General features: G+C 37.9%; 1 protein-coding gene and 1 pseudogene across 1 annotated transcript; one reads left to right on the plus strand and one right to left on the minus strand.

Moving 5' to 3' along the window:
* Positions 1 to 5: 5 nt before the first annotated feature.
* Positions 6 to 953, plus strand: LOC102832787 (olfactory receptor 52E8-like). Its single transcript, XM_006870318.1, has one exon. It carries the CDS (start codon positions 12 to 14, stop codon positions 951 to 953), a length of 942 nt encoding a protein of 313 aa, XP_006870380.1. The 5' UTR covers positions 6 to 11.
* Positions 954 to 1,177: 224 nt separating this feature from the next.
* Positions 1,178 to 12,111, minus strand: LOC102833167 (annotated as a pseudogene).
* Between the last annotated feature and the right edge of the window lie 8,874 nt (positions 12,112 to 20,985).

Raw genomic sequence — 20,985 nt, forward strand, 5'->3', positions numbered from 1 at the left:
TAGCAGAAAGAATGTCACTATCTAATGACACCCAGTTCCATCCTTCTTCATTCCTACTTGTGGGCATCCCAGGTCTGGAAGACGTGCACATCTGGATTGGATTGCCCTTTTTATTTTTGTATCTCATTGCACTCATGGGGAATGCTGTTGTTTTGTTTGTAATCCAGACTGAGAAAAGCCTCCATGAGCCCATGTATTACTTCCTGGCCATGTTGGACACCATTGACCTGGGTCTGTCCACAGCCACCATTCCCAAAATGCTGGGCATCTTCTGGTTTAGCCTCAGGGATATATCTTTTGGAGGCTGTCTTTGTCAGATGTTCTTCATCCACTTTTTTACAGTCATGGAGAGTATTGTGCTTGTGGCCATGGCCTTTGACCGCTACGTTGCCATTTGTAACCCCCTCCGGTACACCATGATCCTGACCAGCAAAATCATCAGCATCATTTCAGGCATTGCTGTCCTGCGCAGCCTGTACATGGTGCTTCCACTAGTGTTTCTCCTCCTAAGGCTGCCCTTCTGCGGGCACCGCACCATCCCTCATACCTACTGTGAACACATGGGCATTGCCCGTCTGGCATGTGCCAGCATCAAAGTGAATATTATATTTGGCCTTGTCAATATTTCTCTTTTATTATTTGATGTACTCCTGATTGCTATATCTTATGTCAGAATCCTCCATGCTGTTTTCCACCTGCCCTCCTGGGAGGCCCGGTTCAAAGCTCTCAACACCTGTGGCTCACATATTGGTGTTATCTTAGCCTTTTTCACACCAGCATTTTTTTCTTTTTTAACACACCGTTTTGGCCATAATGTTCCCCAATATATCCATATCTTTTTGGCTAATTTGTATGTGGTTGTACCCCCAGCCCTGAACCCTGTAATCTATGGGGTCAGGACCAAGCAGATTCGAGAGCGAGTGCTAAGAATTTTCTTTAAGAGATACAGATAAACAGACCATTGATGGGTCTGTATTAAAGTTCATTTTTTTCTACATGTTAACAATGATGTTTTCTACTGTGTAACACATCAGAAAGAAGGAAACCCTTGAAGAATATTGAGATGAATAACATTTTTTTTTTCTTGTTTTGAAGCTTTTTCATTTAAGGGTAATAATGAACAGTTTAGAAGCTGACACAATGAGATATTGCCATGTGAAAAGATAAATTTAGATCCTTACCTCTTGCCATAGAGAAAATTTAAGTCCATATAGGTCATGTACCTAAATATAAGAGCAAAAGTATAAAACATTTTTAAAAATAAAGATAGGAGAAATTTTTCATAACCATGGGTCAGGCAAAAATTTCACAGGTGCAGAAACAATAACAAGGAAATTAAAGAAAAATTATAATAGAAGTCAAAATGAAACACTATCGTGCTTCAAAAATCTCCTTTCAGAAAATGAATAAAGTAATCCTCAGACTGGGAGAACATATCAAAAACTCTTCTGATTGACAAAGGGCTTGCATCCAAAATATATAAAGAAGTCTTAATAGTTTAATTATAAAAGACAAGCCACCTGATTGTAAAATGGACTGTCAATTTGTATATTTATACCATCAAGGAAAATAGGCATTTAGTTTAAAAATACATGACATAATGTTCCACAGAATTACTCTTTAGAAAAATAAATATTATAGCCACAATAAGATACCACTTAATCACTCCTGGGAACCCTGATGGTGTGACAGTTCAGTGCTTAGCTACTGAAAGGTTGACAGTTTGTACAGCTCCTCGAAAAAATGGCTGAGTGATGTGCCCTCGCAATGATCACAGCCTAGAAAACACATGGGACAATTGAAGTCTGTCTCCTAAGGCTGCTTTGAGTCAGAAATGACTCTATGGCACCCCATAACAACAACAGCAGCAAAACTATAATCAAAAAGAAAGTACTAGATATTGGCGTGGATACGGAGTAACTGGAATCCTCATACATCCTTAGTTGGACTATAAAATGACAGTGCTACTTTGGAAATCAATTTTGAAATTTCTTTAAAAGTCAGACATGAATTTACCTGGGACCCAACAATGCCACTTCTAGATAGCTCCCTGTGAGAAATGAAAATATATGTCTATAAAGGATCGATATGAGTTGGAACTGACTCCACAGCACTTAGCATCAACAACATCTCATTGCTTTGCAGTTATTCTGACATACTGCCCTTACAGAACAGAGATGCATTTTCTCATTGGGTTTCCAAAGCTATAAACTCTAAGGAAGCAGGCTGCCACATTTTCCTGCCACATACCATCTGGTAGGTTTGAACCACTGAATTTTGGTTAGCAATGGAGTGCTTTAACCACTGTCCCACCAGGGCTCCTTAAGGAGTCTATAAATCAAAGTCAAGCCTACTGCAATCTAATCAATTCATAGGGATGCTGTATAGTTTCCAAGGCTGTAAATCTTTATGGAAGTAGAAAGATTCATCTGTTGCCCACAGTGTGGCTGGTGGATTTGAACTACCAAATTTATGATTAGCAGTCTAGTGCTTATCCTATAGCACAATATCAAGCCTAGGGAATACATGAAACCCTGACCCTGATTCAGCTCAGAGAAGAGAGACACAATGGATCTGGAGACTGATTTGATCATTTCAAATTTGAAATTTATTATTGTAATAAATATATTGGTAACTGATGAAATGTTCACATAATTTCCTAAATTGTGGCGAATTGTCTTAAGTAAGACCAGGAGAAGGCTCCTACACTGTACCTTCTCCTGCTTCATCTAAGATAGTTGATCAAAACAGTACTACATTGTAGGAATGGTGGTTTCTCTCAGATGCCCATTTAATTTACTAGCTGAGCCCTGCTGTTGTTGTTGTTAGGTGCCACTGAGTAGGTACTGACTCATAGCAACCCTATGCAAAACAGAATGAAACACTGCCCGGTTCTGGGCCAACCTCACAATTGTTGACACACTTGAGTCCATTGATGCTGCCATTTTGTCAATCCATCTCATGGAGGGTCTTCCTCTTTTTCTCTGACCCTCCACCTTACCAAACATGATATCTTTCTCCAGTGACTGCTCCCTCCTGACAATATGTCCAAAGTATGAGAGACAAAGTTTGGCCATCCTGGCCTCCAAGGAGCACTCTGGCTGCTCTTCTTCCAACACAGATTTATTGGTCCATTGGCAGCCCATGGCACTTTCAATATTCTCCTTCAACACTACAACTCAAAAGCATCAATTCTTCTATAGTCTTCCTTATTCACTGTCCAGCTTTCACATGCATATGAGGCTATTGAAAATACCATGGCTTGGGTCAGGCACATCTTAGTCCTCAAGCTGACATCTTTGTTCTTCACTACTTTAAAAAGGTCTTGTGCAGCAGATTTGTGTAATGCAATACGTCGTTTGATTTCTTGACTGCTGCTTCCATGAGTGTTGATAGTTTATCCAAGAATGAAGTCCTTGACAACTTCAATCTTTTCTCCGTTGATAAGAATGTTGTTTATTGATCCAGTGGTGAGGATTTTTGTTTTCTTTACATTGAGATGCAATCCATACCGAAGGCTGTGCTCTTTGATATTCATCAATTAATATTTTAAGTCCTCTTCACTTTCAGCAAGCAAGGTTATGTCATCTGCATATCGCAGGTTGTTAATGAGTCTTCCTCCAATCCTGATGCCATGTTTTTCTTCATAGAACCCAGCTTCTCGGATTATTTGTTCAACATACAGGTTGAATAAGTATGGTGAAAGAATACAACCCTGTCTCACACCTTTCCTAATTTTAAACCATTCAGCGTTCCAATGTTCTGTTTGAACAACTGCCTCTTGGTCCATGTACAGATTCCTCATGAGCACAATTAAGTGTTCAGGAATACACATACTTCTAGAAACTATAAATGGCTATTGGTTAATTACAGAGGACTACTAAAATTTAACCAAATGCCTTGACTTATGGAAAGAAAAAAGATTGCATTTAATATCATCTGGTGTGGCACTGTAGGATCAGCACAGTGCGCTGCTCCTCAGAAACCCTACTCAAGGTCTCTATGAGTAGGAACTGGCTCAACAACACTTAACAACAACAACAATGGGCTGAAGAGAGTTTCTTGATTGTTTGATAAGGACTTTGAAGGAGAAATATTGGAAGAGATCTGAGCAAGAAAGTCTGAGGAAGAGTAGAAGTCATATGGATGGACCTACAGGAGTGGACATTAAATATCAATGTTTTACAAGCAGTCAGCAATAAAGACACTGATGACCGTATATGGCACAACCACACAAAGAAACATATTTTTCATTCTGGAATGGAAAGTATTGAATCTTTTGTATACATAATTCTAAAATAATTTTTAGTGGTTACCATGGGGCTTACAATAGCATCCTAAATCTAAACACTTTAGTTTGAATTGGTACCAATTTAGTTTCAATATCATGCTCAATTTCTACTCTTACATAGTCTGTCTCCCCATCTTATGTCGCTCCTCTCACAAAATCCACACACACATATGCACACACACATTATTTTATGTCAGTTAACAAATAATATAATTATTGTTATATGCATTTCTCTTGCAAATTATGGAGAAAATCAAAAGAAAATTTAGAAAGCAAAATAAAGCAATAGTATTGCCTTCTATATTTATCTTTATAGCTACTTTTACTGAAACTTTTTATTTTTTGAAATGGCCTTGTATTACTCTAGAGTGTTTTCTTATTTCATCCTTTTATTCCACTCCTTTAGCATTTCTTATGGATATATCTATTAGCAAAGAACTTCCTTAACCTTGGTTTATTTAGAAATGCCATACGTTCTCCCTGAGTTCTGAGAGATGGTTTTGCTGGGCATAGCATTCTAGGTTGCTTTTTTTCTTCCAGCACTTTAAAAATGTCATCCCACTCCCTCTGGCCTCTGTAGTTTCTGATGAGAAATCTGCTGCTAACATAAATTTCCAGGGGTTTTTACTATGTTCCATCCTCTTTGGTACGTTCCGAATACTAATTTTTGTCTCTTTAGCACTTTAAGAGTGCCATAATTATCCTATGCTTTTTCAAACACTGTCCTATGCAAATTAGGAATCAGGAAATGGCTCTAGGAGAAAAGTGCTAGATATTTGGGTTAACTTTTTTGCACCTATTTTTACCCTTGGATCTTGGTTCCTCAATTCTGGCTACATAAACTCCAAATGCATTTTTTCCCACCTAGCATGAATAAGTTGACAAAAACTATTCAGGTTTCCTTGCTTCTGAGTAGTTTCCCACTGTCCTGTTCCTCACCTTCTTTCCCTTCCCTGCTTCTACAATCTTTCAGTATCTGAAGGAAAACACTAAGTAATTAAGTTAGGCTCATTATAGTGTACTTCTGTCTTTCCAAGAACTTGGTCCCTCACATCTTTGTTACTTTAACAAGTACCTTACTTAAATTGTTTATAAGGAGTAGGACAAATTATTTATAGCTATATCAAGATGCAAGGTATAGTAGAGATGATACAGAAAAAAAAAGAACAAGGGACGATGGGCAGAGTAGGTCACTGAAGAAAATGATAGAGAATTATCTTAACAGCTCAGGTATTAACCAGGATCTTAGGCCTTTAATTTAGAAAGGAGAAAATGCCATCACTTTTTGAAAAGAAAAGAGTAAATGATTCTTACTCCTTAGTTCCAGTGTAATGAGGGAGATTTCTTGGGAGAACTCTGCAGTGAATATCATTTAGTTTATGTCAGAAACCCAAGGAGACTGCAGTCCCCAACTTAATGGGAACAGTGCAGCAGCATCAATATAAATGCCTATCCTTGCTTAGGAAAGTGTGGTCCCAGAGCAATGCTAGATGATGGTTTCAAAGTTCAACCTCTCAGAGACACTTGAAAATTGAGGTAAAGGTGTGTTATTCTGATTTGAGTGGTGGGAAATAGCTTGATAGATGGAGAACAAGTTCATGCTAAGCTAGCATAGACAGAATACACAAGCAAGATTTGGGCATAGCAAATTTTATATCCATAAACTGGCTTCAATAAGATCTCACTTGTGCATCTATTTCTTTGTATTCATAGTGCCACACAAGACAGCCATAGGTGAGAGATGGAAGAAAAGTCCATCTGCTCAGCTCTTCTTTCTCACCTTATCAAAAGGTCAAGCACTGTTTTTTTCTCTACTTAGCACACTTCCTGGCCTAGGAGTTTATGACTGAATTAATTGTGGAACAGAACATAAATACTAGTAGAGTGTTTTGTTTGTTTTGTTTGTTTGTTTTTAATAAGCCAAGACCAAGAAGAGAAGGCAGTTGAGAAATGGGACAGTACGTGAATCGTTTAGGTAGTTTCATTGCAGCATGTCATGAGACTAGGAATTTAGAAAGATGTCAGAGAGTGAGAATTAGAAAGACAAAATTATATAGCAGGGTGTCTCAACCTCAGTGTGGCATGACTGGCATTTTGCCAGAACATTATTTGTCCTGGAGATCTGCCATATGAACTACAGAATGTTTACCCATAGCTCTAGCCACCACCCAATAAATCCCAATAGCAATTTCCCTCAGTTTGAACAACCAAAAATGTCTCCAGTTACTGTCAATGGCTTTTGGGGGCAAAATTGTCCTGGTAGAGAATTTATTTTCCTTAACCTCATCAGTTATAGCACATTGTTGATGTTGCTAAGTGTCTTGGAGTTGGCTCTGACACATAGAGACCCTATATAGGATTTCCAAGGAGTGGCTGGTGAATTTGAACCACTCACCTTGTGATTCAAACCAACCTTGGGGTCAAGTGCTTATCCTACAGCACCACACCAAGATGGTGTTTATGCACATGAAAGTGTGCATGTGGTGACATGCAGGGAGAGTGGTAGAGTTACAGGATGCAGGATTTTTTAAAAAAAATGGCTTCTTGATGTAAGTTCTTTTTAGGATATTGAAAGCTGTCATCTCAAAGAGAAGAGACTGGATCTCAGGCTTGTCACTGTACTTCGCAAAGACTGGAATATCTAAGAATATACATTGATAGAATGTATCTCTGTGTCTACTTGCTTAATGAATAAGTGGTTGGTTGCTTTGCACATTGTTGATCAAGTTGGAAAGATAGCTATTTTATTGCTCAAAAGGGCACCAATTCTGTAGACTTCTCCTGGAAAACTAGGAATAAGAGTTGGATGGTCTTTGTAACTTCGAAGCTTTGGAAAAATAGTAATACTTCTATGATCTCCTGCACTTGGTAGGTCTTGAGAGTGACCTAGCTACTGTGCAGTCTCCAGAATCTAGAGAATGTCACAGAGAGAACAAAGGAGTCCAAATACTGAATGACAAAGCAATGAACTTCCCCACAAAACAGGACCACTGATCATTTTATCCTCAATTTATACATGCTCTTCTCTCTGCCTTGAATAAACTTTCCATACTTCTTTGTCTAGAAAAACACAGTACAGTCTGATTCATTTTGCCTCCTTTATTAAATCTTTTGTTTTTATCTTAATCCATACCCACAATTTTTTTTTCTTTTATATCACAACATTGTATTTAAATTTCATTATATCATTGTATCCTCTCATTACATTGTAAGAGAATGAGCAAAGTCTTATTTAAATTTCCTATTTAAATTCCTTAATCCAAGGCCTAATACATAGAAGGAAGTCAGTGAATGTTTGCTAAAATAAACTGTGAATGGTATTTCTCCATCTCCCTTACTAATCCTTTTAATTGTGACAGTTTTCAAGTATAGAACTAAGAAGAGAAAGAAATCTTTCCTAAAATACCCTTTTCACCGTCACAAGTTATTGATATAGCTTTAATTTTTTAACATACTGTCCCAAATCATTTCCCATTTCTATCATCCTTTGTAGTCCCCAGGTGCATCAAATTGTTTGCTAGAGACTAAGTGTGCCCTCCATTATTCATGTGTCAGATTGTCGAACTGTAGTAGCTTGGATATTCCTGTGATGCTAGGTCACTGATCATTTAAATACCAGCAGACTCACCTGATTCTATCCTGAAGTAAAGGAGAAATTAATGATGCCACTCAAATATGAACTACCCCAATTAGGAGGCATCTCCGGAATCTAACACTTTGATACAATTTCTAAAACTATTTCATCTCAGATGTAATCACCCAGTAATAAGAATCTATCTTGGTTGCTCTAATATATTAACTCACAATAAATATATTCAACATTTGACACTCAAGCTGGCTGACACATAATAAAAATAACTTAATAAATTAGTATTTATGAAGCATTTAAAAGAAGATACCCAAAAAAACACAAAGATCTGGCATATATGGCTACTTTGTTGTAGTCTAACCTCAAGAGAATCTCAGCTGGTGCTCCTTTTCTGAATACTGTTGTTGTTATTAAGTGCCGTCAAGTCTGTTCCAACCCATAGCAACCCTGTATAGGGTTTCCGAGGAGCAGCTGGTGAGCTTTAACCACCAAGCTTGCAGTCAAACGACTTTGCAAACTGGCTTAATACCCACACAGCTACAATATTATAAGCACAGTTAATTTGGGTAGGATTTAAACATATATATGGATAGGATATCCATATATACAGAAAAAGCTGCAAACATACATTGACAGAGAACTGCCAGAGGTTTAAGCCAGATTCAGAAGAGGCCGTGGAATGGGGAATATCATTGCTGATGTCCGGTGGATCTTGGCTGAAAGCAGAGACTATTAGAAAGATGTTTGCAGTTGTTCTAACAGAACATGGGAACATTGAATGGTTTAAAATGAAGAAAGGTGTGCAACAGGGTTGTATTCTTTCACCATACTTATTCAACCTGTATGCTGAACAAATAATCTGAGAAGCTGGGTTCTATGAAGAAAAACGTGGCATCAGGATTGGAGGAAGACTCATTAACAACCTGCAATATGCAGATGATACAATCTTGCTTGCTGTAAGTGAAGAGGATATTAAATATTACTGATGAAGGTCAAAGAGCACAGCCTTTGGTATGGATTACATCGCAATGTAAAGAAAACAAAAATCCTCACCACTGGACCAATAAACAACATTCTTATCAACAGAGAAAAAATTGAAGTTGTCAAGGACTTCATTCTTGTTGGATCAACTATCAACACTCATGGAAGCAACAGTCAAGAAATCAAACGACGTATTGCATTAGGCAAATCTGCTGCACAAGACCTCTTTAAAGTATTGAGAGCAAAGATGTCAGCTTAAGGACTAAGGTGTGCCTGACGCAAGGCATGGCATTTTTCAATAAGCTCATATGCATGCCAAAGCTGGACAGTGAATAAGGAAGACCGTTAGAAGAATTGATGCTTTTGAGTTATGGTGTTGGAGGAAAATATTGAAAGTGCCATGGGCTGCCAAAAGAACCTGCAGAGCTGTGTTGGAAGAAATGCAGTCAGAGTGCTCCTTGGAGGCCAGGATGGCCACACGTTGTCTCTCATGTTGTTGTTGTTGTTGTTGTAAAGTACTGTGGTGTTGGTTCCAACTCATAGTGACCCTGCACAGGGTTTCTAAGGCTGTAAATCTCTATGGGAGCAGAATGACTCATCTTTCTCCCGTGGAACTTCTGGTGGTTTCAAACTGCCGACCTTGAGGTTAGCAGCCCGATTCGTAAAAACTACGCTGCCAGAGCTCTTTGTCTCTCATACTTCGGACATATTATCAGGAGGGACCAGTCGCTGGAAAAGGATATCATGTTTGGTAAGGTGGAGGGTCAGAGAAAAAGAGGAAGACCCCCAGCAAGATGGATTGGCAAAGCGACAGCATCAATGGGCTCAAGTGTGGCAATAATTGTGAGGTTGGCCCATGACTGGGCAGTGTTTCGTTCTGTTGTGCATAGAGTTGCTATGAGTCGGTACTGACTCAATGGCACCTAACAACAAAAACAACAACAATCATTAATAGGCCTTACAAAGACAGTTTTTCAAATGAATTTGAGATTTTTGAATATGATGAGGTTCAAGCTGGATTCAGAAGATGCCGTGGAATGAGAGATATCATTGCTGATGTCCGATGGATCTTGGCTGAAAGCAGAGAATATCAGAAAGATATTTACCTGTGCTTTATTGACTACGCAAAGGTTTTTGATTGTGTGAATCATGACAAGCTATGGACAACATTGTGAAGTATGAGTATTCTGGAACACTTAATTGTGCTCATGAGGAATCTGTATGTGGGCCAAGAGGCAGTTGTTCGAACAGAACATGGGAACACTGAATGGTTTAAAATTAAGAAAGGTGTGTGACAAGGTTGTGTTCTTTCACCATACTTATTCAACCTGTATGCTGAGCAAATAATCCTAGAAGCTGGATTCTATGAAGAAAAATGTGGCATCAGGATTGGAGGAAGACTCATTAACAACCTGCAATATGCTGATGATACAACATTGCTTGCTGAAAGTGAAGAAGACTTGAAACATTTACTGATGAAGATCAAAGAGCACAGCCTTCAAATGGATTACATCTCAATGTCAAGAAAACAAAAATCTTCATCACTGGGCCAATAAACAGCATTCTTATCAACGGAGAAAAGATTGAAGTTGTCAAGGACTTCATTCTTCTTGGATCAACTATCAGCACTCACGGAAGCAGCAGTCAAGAGATCAGACAACATATTGCATTAGGCAAATCTGCTGCACAGGAACTTTTTAAAGTGATGAAGAACAAAGATGTCAGCTTGAGGACTAAGGTGTGCTTGACCCAAGCCATGGTATTTTCAATAACCTCATGTGGATGTGAAAGCTGTATAGTCAATAAGGAATATCATAGAAGAATTGATGCCTTTGAATTATGGTGTTGGAGGGGAATACTGAAAGTGCCATGGGCTGCCAAAAGAACTAATAGATCCGTTTTGGAAGAAGTGCAGCCAGAGTGCTCTTAGAGGCCAAGATGGCCAAACTTCGTCTCTCATACTTTGGACATATTGTCAGGAGGGAGCAGTCACTGGAGAAAGATATCATGCTTGGTAAGATGGAGGGGCAGAGAAAAAGAGGAAGACCCTCAACGAGATGGATTGGCCAGGTGGCAGCATTGATGGATTCAAGTGTGGCAACAGTAGTGAAGTTGGCCCAGGATCGGACATTGTTTTGTTCTGCTGTGCATAGGGTCGCTATGAGTCGGTACCGACTCAATGGCACCTAATAACAACAATAACAAGGTCAAGGTCTTCTTGCCATTGCAGGATTCTTAAATCAGAAACACAATCTCTTTACCCTTGAGTAAATGCATATTTTTGAAACCATTTATGCTAGTCTTTTTTTTTTTTTTTTTTTTTTTTTTTAAGATGTTTGAAAGCCTCTTTTGAATCTGCTTGGTCCTGACCCCATAAATCACAGAATTGAGGGCAGGTGAAACAACAACATACAGATTGGCCAGGAAAATGTGAATGTGACCAGGAATGTTACCAATCTGGTGGGTCATGAAGGAAAAGAGAGCAGGTTTGAAGAAGACTAGGATTACACAGATGTGGAAGCCACATGTATTAAGTGCTTTGAGCCTAGCATCTAGAGAAGGAAGGTTGAATATAGTCCGGAGGATTCTCACATAGGAGATGGCAAGCAAAATCACACCAACAAACAATGTAGATACAAGAATTTAACCAAATATCTTATTTGCCTTTATATTAGCACAAGCCAACTGAGCAGTTCCCATAGGCTCATAATACATGTGGAGGATCATATAGTATCCACATAAGGGAAGACTCAATCTAAAAAACATGAGAGGAATAACCAAAATGAAATTGACACCAAACACCACCCTGAGGATAAGACCAATGGTTCTGTTAGTAAGAATCAGGCTGTACCAGAGAAGATTGCAAATGGCAACATAGCGATCTAAGGCCATGGCAACAAGCAGAACAGTCTCCATTGCAGTGAATAGATGAATAAAAAACATCTGGGTGACACAACCCTAAAGCCAATCGCTCTTAAGTTAAACCAGAAGACGCCTAACAATTTGGGGATAGTGGATTTGGATAGGCCCAAGTCAATGGAGGCCAAAATTACCAAGGAGTAGTAACACCTGGGCTGATGAAGGCTGTTTTCAGTCTGGATGCCAAACAAGATGGTGATGGTCCCCACAAGGGCAATCAAATATACAGAGCAAAAAGGGAAACTGATCCAAATGTGCATCTCTTCAAGTCCTGGAACCCCAGCATCATGAAAAAGGAGGGGTGGAACTTGGTGTCATTTGAATGGTACATCCCTCTGTGTTCTTTTGGAATCTGAGAGAACAACAACATCAACAACAACAACAACAACAAAAACCAGATAAAGAAACAATTTAAAGACTCAAATGACATCTAATAAATAATAAATGTATAGCAATAATCAGAAGAAAATGAAGGAGACACATAACAATCTTTGAATTTTGAACTCATTCAAAAATATTAACATAATTCCTATAAAATACAGTAAACAACTTAATGTTTCAGATTTAATTTTATGTATTATTTTAAGGTAATACAAAGACTATCGAAACAAACAAAAACTTGTGCTCTTCCATCAGGAACCCAGATCTTTGATGTAACATAAAGCATGAAAGTTGAATAATTGTGAAATTGGTACCATTTAAGATATATTAAGAAAGTCCTATATAGCAAAGTGAGGTTTAAACTGAAACATGATTCATCTTGAACTTAATGATGAAAATTAAATATGCTTAAGAGAATATTGAAAGTGCCATGCATGGGCTGCCAAAAGAACCAACAGATCTGTAATGTAGCCAAACGAAATGTAACCAGAGTGCTCCTTGGAGGCCTAGATGGCCAAACTTCATCTCTCATACTTCGAAAATACTGTCAGGAGGGATCAGTTGCTGGAGAAGGATATCATGTTTGGTAAGGTGAGGGTCAGAGAAAAAGAGGAAGACCCCCATCGAGATGGATTGGCAAAACGGCAGCATCAATGGACTCAAGTGTGGCAGCAATTGTGAGGTTGACCCAGGACTGGGTAGTGTTTCATTGTACATAGGGTCACTATGAGTCAGTACCAACTCAATGACACCTAACAAGAAGAAGAAGAAAATACAGAATGGCACTTAAGTTAACATTCCAGAAAGAATACTCTTTCATTTCAGCATGAACTAAAAGTAGTGACAATTGCTGTTCTCAGTGGCAGTGCCTATCTGAGTTCTAGTGACACTATGGAATAAGTACTGGGCTGGTAAGTGGAAGGTCGACAGTTCAAACAAACCAACCACTCTGCAGGAGAAATGTGGCTTCCTGCTCCCATAGAAATGTACAACCTCGTGAAGTCCTGCTGTGATATTGTAGGTTAATGTGCTGGGCTGTAAAGTCAGTTTGAACCAAAAGGTTGGTAGTTTAAGCTCACCAGGTTCTCCTCAGAGACCCTAGACAAGGTCGTTATGCATTGGAATCAACTCGATGGCACTTAACAACAACAACAAACACCTAGTGTGGTTCTATAAGACCAACACTGGTCTGCAAACCACAAGGTCAGCAATTTAAACCAACCAGCTGTTCTTTGGAAATCCTATACAAGGTCACTATGAGTTGGAACCAACTCGACAGCACTTCACAACAACAACAAAACCCTATGTAAAGTCTCTATGAGTCAGAAATGACTCAATAGCACCTAACAACACCATCAATAAGGTTGTAGAACAAGGACTTTAAGAAAATCAGTCACCCACTCTCTGGGGAAACAGGAAGCAGAATTGTGAAGAAGAGTAAAGGTGAGAATTGAAATCTTTGTCCTTATGTCATTATCTTCTTCCCCACTAAGTGGCTGGAATGCTATGTTGTCCTGGGAGTAGAGTGGTTATACTTTGGGCTGCTAACCAAAAATGTCAAAAGTTCAGATCTACCAGCCATTCCGTGGGAGAAAGGCGAGGCTCTCTGCTCCCATATAGATGTACATTCTCTGAAACCCTGTACAGGGGGCACTGTGACTCAGAATTGACTCAAGAGCATACTACCGCGACCACCACCGCTATGGAATGTTGAAGCTCTCTGTTTGGCAAGTGCCCTGGAGTGTCTAGTGAGACTTGGGAGATGGGTAGATAAAGGAATTACTCACTTCCAAATGCTTTTTAAAGATTTTGATTGGAATTTACTCTTAAATTCTAAGAAATAAAAAGTACCTTACATTAAAGGTATTCTTTGGCCTGTGATTTTTCAGAAAACAGACACTAAGAAGGAACAAAGCAGGCTTTGTCCCTACTAAAAAATTGGAAACAACACATACCTATGTTTCTGATACATGGTCTGAAACTCTTCTGTTCCTTACAGCTCCGACCTTTTTCCAGAGCTGTGTTGACGTGTCGTTGTGTTTCAGATCGCCTTGTCTCATTTCTGAAGCCTTACTTCTAGAGGCCAGTCTCAAACAGTACCACATGCCTTAGTCACTGTCAGACGACGGCAATATCTCCTCTTCTGACTTCCTTCTATTAGTCTGGAAAGTTCCTCAACCTGAAAGAAAATAATTAATCCTCCTGTGACTACATTTCTGAATCGAGGTTCTTCAGAATTGTCTTCTGACAATCTCCACAGACCCGAGCTTCATTTTTGCGCAATAGATTTACACTCTCAAAAATGTATTTGCTTGAGTTACAATAAGAGAATATAATTGGAATAGTATGATATAACTGGTGAAACAATGAGTATAAAATAACAAGTATAAATTAAAACCCCTGAGCATGAGGGCTTCAAGGTTTTCTTTGACATTCCAACTCTTGGTTAAGGAGAAATAGGACTCACATCGCATGAGTCGAGTTTCCAGGAATATTGCCAATTAGAAGCCATTCATAGAGAAAGGGAGCAATAGTAGATTTTCCAGTTCCCACCAGCTTCTCCTAGGAAACCCTTAGAGGGTTTCAGAATTGACTCGAAAGCACTTCACAACAATGACAAGTACATATTGCGGAGTACAGTGGCTCCATATGATAAGCACTGGACCGTGGCATGAGTCCACCAGCTGTTTCGCGGGAGAAAGATGATGCTTTCTGCTCTGTGAAGATTTAAAACGTCTCAGAAACTTTATACAGGGTTGCTATGAGTCAGAACCAACTTGACTGCACTTAACAACAACATTATATATTGTATTCTGAAACCAGTCGGGCATCCCCTCTTCTAGGATCCAACAGCAGTGTGACCTGGCAGAAGCAGCCCTACTCTGCCATGTATGCATTCAAAACTCAGATTTTCTTCTCATGCACATTTTGTTCAGACCAAAGAATTTAGGTTTCTATGGTGTAGAGGAGACCTGGTGTGGCACTGTAGGACAAGCAGTAGACTGCTAACCACAACATTGGTGGTTCAAATCCACCAGTTGCACGTTGGAAACCCTACGCAAGGTCGCTATGAGTTGGAACCAACTGAAAGACACTTAACAACAAAATGGTATAGATGGCACCAAAGATGAATAGGTTTGCCAAAGTACACAACAGAGTTATTGGTGTTTAGAGACTGGAAATTCTTCCATATGTAGTTGACACCGACTACAAAACACAATATTTATGTGCAGTGGAATTGGTTCCAACCCACAGAGACCTTGCATAGAGGTTCTGAGTCAATAAATGTTTACAGTAACAGAAAGTCTCATCTTTCTTTTGTGGAATGGCTCATAGTTTCTAACTGCTGACTGAGATTAGCAGCCGGACTCATAACCTACCAGAGTTCCTTAAAGATGACATAGAAAAGTGAAAATTCAGTGAGATGTAAGTGATAAGACAAGTGGAAGAAATAAGGGAATTTAATAATTTGCTGTTGTATGTAATACAATGAACTGGTAGGATAATCCACCTCAGCATTCTTCCAACATTGATTAGATTTGTCAATTTTCATGGTATTCTGTAGGAGGCCAACTACTTCTCTAAGTGTTCAACCTATAAGGAATCTTAATGGTTAACTCTACTTAACAATTTAACCACTATCCAAAAAAAAAATGACCTCCATCAGAAACTCAGATCTTTTCAATTTATAAGGTTGAGAGTCTTAGCACTGAGTGGATGGTTAAGCAGGGAGTGGTGGCCACTTCATGGTGGTCATATATTATTGCCGTATATCGTATATCATTAGGCAAGTTGGTCGTTCAAATTTTCAGAGCAAACAGGTTCTAGGTACATATGATTTGTCTTTGTGTCAGCCTTTCCAATGTATCCTTGTTCCTTGTATCTGTGGAGATGTAAAGCATAGATTGATATTTAGATGACAGCTGATACCTAATAATAAAGAGTTATCTTATTAGTACTTGAATTTGTGTGCAAATTGTGTGAATTTGAATGGTTCTGACTTGGCATCTGAGTCATCAGATAACTTCAGTGTGTCAATGGTCATTTGGCGTCTGCTCCCAGGGTCGCACCTGTGAAATAATCCACTAACTATCTAATTTCATAGGGAGGAGTACACTTTTGTAATTGTCATTGTCCTCATCTTGTGGAGTCCTGGGGCGGCGCTGTGGGTTAATGCACTGGACTGCAAAGTTGGTGCGAACTGCAAAGTCAGTGGTTCAAACCCACGAGTCACTCCTCGGAAACCCTACACAGTGTCGGTTATGGGTTGGAACTGACTCGATAGCACTTAACAACAACAACACGGATGATTAGTAAGTAGTGCATCAGCATCAAACCTTTGAACAATCATGGGGAGGGTCTCTGGGTCCTAGTGTTTTTTCCAGTATGTTTTGTTTTAGAATACATCTTGTTGTTACATTAATAAGGGAATCCCACCAGGTTGAATAGCATCCTAGCAATAGTGTAGCTTTTTCTATTTTCTGTCTCATGTATTTCTTCTCTAATCTTTATTATTTATTTTCTTTTTGGCATCTGTAGTCTTACTTTGCTGCTCTCTACCTAATTGTTAGAGATGTCTGCTGAATTTGTTGACTTTGGTTCTTTTTGGATATATACATTTATTGTTATAAATTGCCCTTTCAGCACTGCGTTTGCTGTATTCCAAAGTTAAAAGTGATCCTTCCAAATTCAGGATGAAGAGTCAGGGAATTCCTTTATATGTTTTACATCACCATGGGTTAGGAATTGAATTGTGACTTCCCAAAATATGTACTGAAATCTGAACCCCTATCACCATGATTGAGTCCTGATGTAGTGCTTTAGATTAAGCATTGGACTGGTAACAGCAAGGTTGGCAGTTCAAACCCACCACCAAATGTTGTTGTTGTTGTTAGGTGTCTGGCTCATAGCAACTCTGCACAACAGAACAAAACACTGTTCAGTCCTGTGTCGTCCTCGTAATTGTTGTTAATTTTAAAGCCCATTGCTGCTGCCACCGTATAAAGCCATCCTTTTTTTGGGGTGGGAGGATAGTCTTCCTCTTTTTCACTGATCCTTCACTTTTCCAAGTATGCTGTCCTTCTCCAGGGACTATTCCCTTCTGACAATACACCCAAAGTGTGAGAGGTGAGTCTCACCACACTCGCTTCTAAATAGCATTCTGGCTGTATTTCTTGTAAGAGATTTATTTGTTCTTCTGGCAGTCAGTCAATAGTATTTTCAATATTCTTTGCCAACACAATAATTCAAAGGTACTGAGTCTTCCTAATTCATTGTCCAACTTTCACATACATATGAGGCTTGAATCAGGTGCACCTTAGTCTTCAAACTGATATTTTTGCTCTTGAACACTTTAAAGAGGTCGTTTGCAACAGATATGCCTAATGCAATATGTTTTTTTGATTTCTTGACTACTTCTTCCATAAGTGCTGATTTTGGAGCCAAGCAAAATGAAGTATGACAACTTCAATCTTTTCTCCCTTTATTATGATATTATTTATTGAACCAGTTGTAAGTATTCTTGGTCCAGTTTTTGTTTTCTTTATTTTGGGGTAAGGTCCATACTGAGGGCTCTATTCTTTGATCTTCATCAGTAACTATTTTAAGTCCTCATACTATTATTATTCTGTTATTATCCTTTTTATTTCCATTGATTCTGTTGTGATGTCACCAATTTCATTTTTTATTTATGTTATTCGCATCTTCTCTTAATTTTCCTTTGTTAGATTTGTCAGTGGTTTGTCAATTTTTGTAATCTTTACAACGAGCAAATTTCTTGTCTTGTTGGTCTTTTTTATATGTTCTGTCTCTTTTATTTCTTCTCTAATCTTTATTATTTATTTTCTTTTGGCACCTGTAGTATTACTTTGCTACTCTTTATATAATTGTTAGAGATGTCGGGTTAATTTGTTGATTTTGCTTCTTCTTTTTCGATGTGTATATTTATTGCTAGAAATTGCCCTTTCAGCACTGCTTTTGCTGTATTACAAAGTTTTTAGTATATTCTGTTTTCATTCTTGTTAGAATCAAGGATTTTTATAAATATTTTTCTATTACCCAGTAGAAATAGAAGCAGGGTGTTATTCAGTTTCCATGTATTTTATTTTTCAATTCAGCTTCCTACTGTAGATTTTTAATTTTATAGTGTTGTGATCTGAGAAGATGCTTTGTACTATTTCAATCTTTTATAATTTATTGAGGCTTGCTTTTGGCCTGACATATGGTCTATTCTGAAGAATGTTCCACATGTACTGAAAAGGAATGTATGTTGTGCTGTTGTTGAATTGAATGCTTTGTACAATTCAAGTTGGATGACTGTATTGTTTAGTTCTTCTGTGTCTTATTTGAATGTTTTTCTAATTATTCTGTCCTTCATCAAAAGTGAAGGATACTAAATTCTCCTTCTATTATTGTAGAGTTGTCTGTTTTTTTTCTTCAATTCTGTTGGAGTTTGATTTATGTATTTTGAGGTTCTGTTACTAGGAGCATAGATATTTTATTATGGTTATGTTTTATTGTTCAACTGACCCTTTAATTATGACATAGTGTCCTTTGTTTTGATTTTATATCAAAATCTATTTTGCCAGAAATTAATATTGCCATTTCTATTCCTTTTTCATTGCTGTCAGCTTGATATATTGTTTTCCATTCCGATATTTGATTTTTAGTCTACTTTTGTTAGTGTGTAAGGTGTCTCTCTTGTAGAAAGCATTTTGAAGGATCCTGTTTTCTTATCAATTCTATTATTCTCTGTCTCTTGACTGGTGCGTTTATTTCATTTACATCCAAGGTAATTATTGATTATCATAAGTTTATTGGAGTCCTGGTATTGTGCTGCAGGATAATGGAATGGGCCTAAAAGTCAGTTTGAATGGCAATGTAGGCAGTTCAAACTCACCAGCCACTACTAAGAAACCCTATACAAGGTCACTATGAGTAGGAACTGACACAACAGTACTTGATTTGAACAACATGACTTGATTTCTGTCATGTTGTTATGTGTTTGTTTTGTGCAACTACTGGTTTCTTTGTCTTTTGCCATACCACCCTGAGCACCCCCACTCTCTTCTGGTCTCAGAAGCTAAGCAGGGTCAGGCCTAGTTAGCACTTTGTGGAGATCACCTGGGAATACTGGATACTATAGGCTTTATGGAAGGAGCTCTGGTGGTGTAGTGGGAACTGACTCAATGGCACTTAACAACAACAACAACAACGGGATTTGAGAGCATGATGGATCTGAAGGCTAAGCACTGGACTGCGAATCACAGGGGTGGAAGTTCAAACCCACCAGTTTCTCTACAAGAGAAAGATGAAGCTTTCTTCTCTCACAAAAACTACCTCTAAAATATTGTGCAGGATCAGTACAAGTTGGAACTAACTTGATGATATTCAACAACAACACTGCTTCTTTCTTCCACATAATATTCTGTGCTTAGTTCATTTTTTTGTGTTGGTTTTCTTGTCATTTTATTTTAGTGTTTACTAAATGTTTATGATTTCCCTTTTTTCATTTTGATAAGATTTATTAATTTTCTTTGAGGTTACACTGCTTTTAAAAAACGTTTCCCAAGTTTAAAAGTCTATTTTATGTTGAAATCAACTTTATTTACTCACCATCGAAAAATTTTGTAACTATACTTTTCCCTCTCTTTGCTTTATAGTTGCCTTCATTATTAATTGATAACTCGGGATCTCAATTTTCAGTCTTTATGTTTGTTTAACTTTGGATACTTCTATATCTGGATTGACTTTCTAGGTGTTGTTGTCATGTATGTTAGTCTCGGGTTGTTGTCTGCTGTGGTTGACTCTCTGCCTTAAGAACTCCTTTAGACCATTTGGTAAAGTTGGTCTGGTTTTTACAAATTTATTTAACTTCTCTTTGTCTTGAAATGTCCTAATTTTGCTATTATTTTTGAGAGACAATTTTATTAGGTTTATTATTGTTCTTATATATAAGAAATTTTCTTTTTCTTTCAGAGTTCTATATATGTCATCCTGTTGCCTTCTTATCTTCATGATTTTGACTGAGAAATTGGAACTCAGTCTTATTGGTTCTCCTTTGTAAGTCACTTTTGGTTTTTACCAAACTGCTCTTAAGATTCTTTTTTATCTATCTTTGGTTTTTGGAACACTTGATTATGATATGTCTTAGTGGTTTTCTTTAGGATCTGTCCTATTTGTTGTTTTTCTTGTTTCTTTTATGCTTATTGTATTGTCTTCATGATGTTAGGGAAATTTTCTTCTAACAACTCTTCGACAAATTTTCTGTGTTTTTTCTTGTCTTTTCCTGTTCTGAAATTTGGTCACCTACAAAATATTCTTCTTGATGGTTTCACACATAAATCTTAAGAATATTAAGGCCCCCTAGGTTCTGTCTACCACAGCATATTCATGATTGGGCTTCAAAATGTTAGTGGGAAAATGGAGTTAAAGATACAGGAATTTCTCCACAAGCTTTTAAACTCCCTTGAAAACATCTTATAAGTATTAAACATCTTATAATTATCCCAGCATTTACAAACCCATTTTTCAAAAAAGCAGAACACAAAGATTTCTTTCTAAGTAACCCTTACAAAGCTATGTGTGAATAACAGGGTCATGTTTAGTTCTGAATTTTGTAGTGGAAACATGGTCGCTTAATGTTTGTCCTTTTTATTTTATTTTTTGCCATGTCTTTAACATTTTAAAGTAAATTAAAATACTGAGTTTAAAGTCTCCAACTTTAAACATTAAAATACTAGGAAGAAACATTTTCACTTACAGAAAATTCTAGATACCAAATTTTTAGCAAAAAAGAAAACAATTTTATATGCAATAATACATT

This window comes from Chrysochloris asiatica, unplaced genomic scaffold (genome assembly GCF_000296735.1).
Source record: "Chrysochloris asiatica unplaced genomic scaffold, ChrAsi1.0 scaffold00140, whole genome shotgun sequence".
Classification (NCBI taxonomy): Eukaryota; Metazoa; Chordata; class Mammalia; order Afrosoricida; family Chrysochloridae; genus Chrysochloris; species Chrysochloris asiatica.

Bases quoted from the DNA above. Each gene is read 5' to 3' on its own strand.
- LOC102832787 (XM_006870318.1), top strand. From the start codon at position 12: ATGTCACTATCTAATGACACCCAGTTCCATCCTTCTTCATTCCTACTT.